The sequence below is a fragment of the Populus euphratica genome, unplaced genomic scaffold, assembly GCF_000495115.2.
Source record: "Populus euphratica unplaced genomic scaffold, PopEup_1.0 scaffold1498.1, whole genome shotgun sequence".
Lineage (NCBI taxonomy): Eukaryota > Viridiplantae > Streptophyta > Magnoliopsida > Malpighiales > Salicaceae > Populus > Populus euphratica.
The window spans coordinates 17479-19594 of NW_011501345.1; the positions used below are offsets into that span (position 1 = coordinate 17479).

General features: G+C 35.5%; 1 protein-coding gene across 1 annotated transcript; it reads left to right on the forward strand.

Moving 5' to 3' along the window:
• Positions 1 to 474: 474 nt before the first annotated feature.
• Positions 475 to 1497, forward strand: LOC105117739 (uncharacterized). The gene is made up of 3 exons (XM_011015493.1): positions 475 to 544; positions 637 to 792; positions 1091 to 1497. The coding sequence occupies exons 2-3, from the start codon at positions 693 to 695 to the stop codon at positions 1366 to 1368; spliced, it is 378 nt and encodes a 125-aa protein (XP_011013795.1). The 5' UTR covers positions 475 to 544; positions 637 to 692; the 3' UTR covers positions 1369 to 1497.
• The last annotated feature ends 619 nt before the right edge of the window (positions 1498 to 2116 follow it).

Consider the following 2116-nt stretch of genomic DNA (forward strand, 5'->3'; position numbering starts at 1 on the left):
GGATCCGTCCCTGCCCCCCCCCCCCCCCCCTCTTTTTTTGAATTTCTGATGTAAACACTAAAACAAAGAGATAGAATGATTGCAAATTACGAAATGACCAGTAATTTGAGTAATCATGTTGAAAATACAATGTTTTGGAATTTTTGTGTATTTTTTTTATTTTTTATTATTATTTTGAAAATATATTGAAAAATATAGTCAAGATCGGGTGATGATAATTTCCCCATCTTTAAAATACTTAAAAGGAAAAAATTATTTTTCTTTGAATTTGAGAAGTAAGCTTATGAAAAAAAAGTATGATTTTTTTAATGGATAAAATTAAAGTCTAATTTTTAGATGAGCAGCCTAAACATGAAAAACGGTTTTAATGCATATGCAAGGATCAACTGGGGATCCTTCAAAAAATGATTATAGGGTTTAGTTCGAATCACCTTAGCAATGAGACTAAAAGTCATTCAAAAATACAATCTACATCGTCTTTCATGTATGACTATCATCCTAACCCAAGTCTTATGTTGGATGTTGGCCACTCAAACATCTTCAGGTGCCTTCTGCAACTTTTATAGTATTCTTGGACTTTAGCTTTCTGCCAATAACCCCACCTTTCTTTCTTGACAAATGTGACACTTTTTATAGAAAGTGGGGTGCATGTTGGTCCCTTGGTTGATGCAAGCTTCTGAAAAGAAGTCTGCATGGTGGTCTCATGGCTAGCCAAGATTTCTCAAGGACGTCATTTCACAGATGACAAAAGATTCTCGAAGAAGTTAGCAACACATGGTGGAGATTTGAACTGTAAGTTGATCACCTGGATAATTACAGCTTTTCAAGGAAGTTAGTGACATACAGTTGAGATCTGAGTTTCTGCTGACTTGGGGCCTAAAGGCAATTGATTTATCTTTATGATGGTGGAAGTGAGCCTTCTATATAAACTCTTCAGTGTTTAACATACTAAATCACCAAAATCACTATTTTTTTTTTTTCAAAGTTCTTGACCTCGAAGCTTTAACCATGTCTTTCTTTTCTTCTTGCAATGGTAACCCAATCTGTGTTCCGGTGGAAGAGCCAGTGATCTGGTGCCCTGTGTTTGAAGTCAATGGCTATCCAGTCACGATAAAGGACTCTATGATGGGAAATGATGAAATCGAAGTGACCGCAACAAGATACAAGGTCTTTCCTTGTGATGAAATGACTTCAGCGGTCAGGACTGATGTTGAGGCGATGAATCAGTCCCTTTCTCTCAGTGTTAGACCAACTTCTTCTTCCCTGGCCAACGTAGCAGAACGTCTCGATGCTTGGAGACTTGAAATGAGCTCTCAAGTTTTTGACCTCCGTCGATTAGATAAAGAGTTTAAGGAACAAGCTTCGTGATTATTTTTGGAGGGAATATGCCATATTCGACACATCGAGCTGGAGGATAGTGTGGAATAGATGCACCAACTACTTGATGATTCATAAGGCGCAATTGATCGCCAAGATGGCAACACTTCCCCCACTCGTGCCCACACTATTTAGCCATTGTTCTTGAAGCCCTTTTATTCATGAGTAAAAATGCACCTTTCTTTGTATTTCTCTTCATTTATGCAATTGCCATGTTTGATGCGAAGAACTTTGATTCATTAGAGCCTCTTTGGATTCCATTGAGGAAATGTTTTCCTTAAAAACATTGCACAATGTTGTCGGGTTAAATAACATGCATGAATAAGTGACTTGGTTTTGAACCCTCTTTGAGATTTCTATATTGAGACTTACAATATTTTATTAACAAATTTATGCTTAGAACATCAACGCTAGATTATACAGCAAACCAAAGAATGAGAGTTATTTGCAAATTAGTTGGCCAAGAAAAAAAATGATAATTGAGGAAGAAAAGAAAAAGAAAACAAATATTTTGAATAACATTTTGCCAAAATTTCCATGTCTTTATTTCTCAAGATAATGAAAATAATTTCAAGCACATTTTTTTTTCTTTTATAGCATATGAGTTCACATGCTTTTACAAGTCTTTTCCATCTATATTTGATAAAACAAATGCTCCTAAAAATATTTTCTTGACAATGTAGGACAATGTAGGGTAGGTACATAATTAGATACCCATTTGCTTTCGTTCGATCTTTCA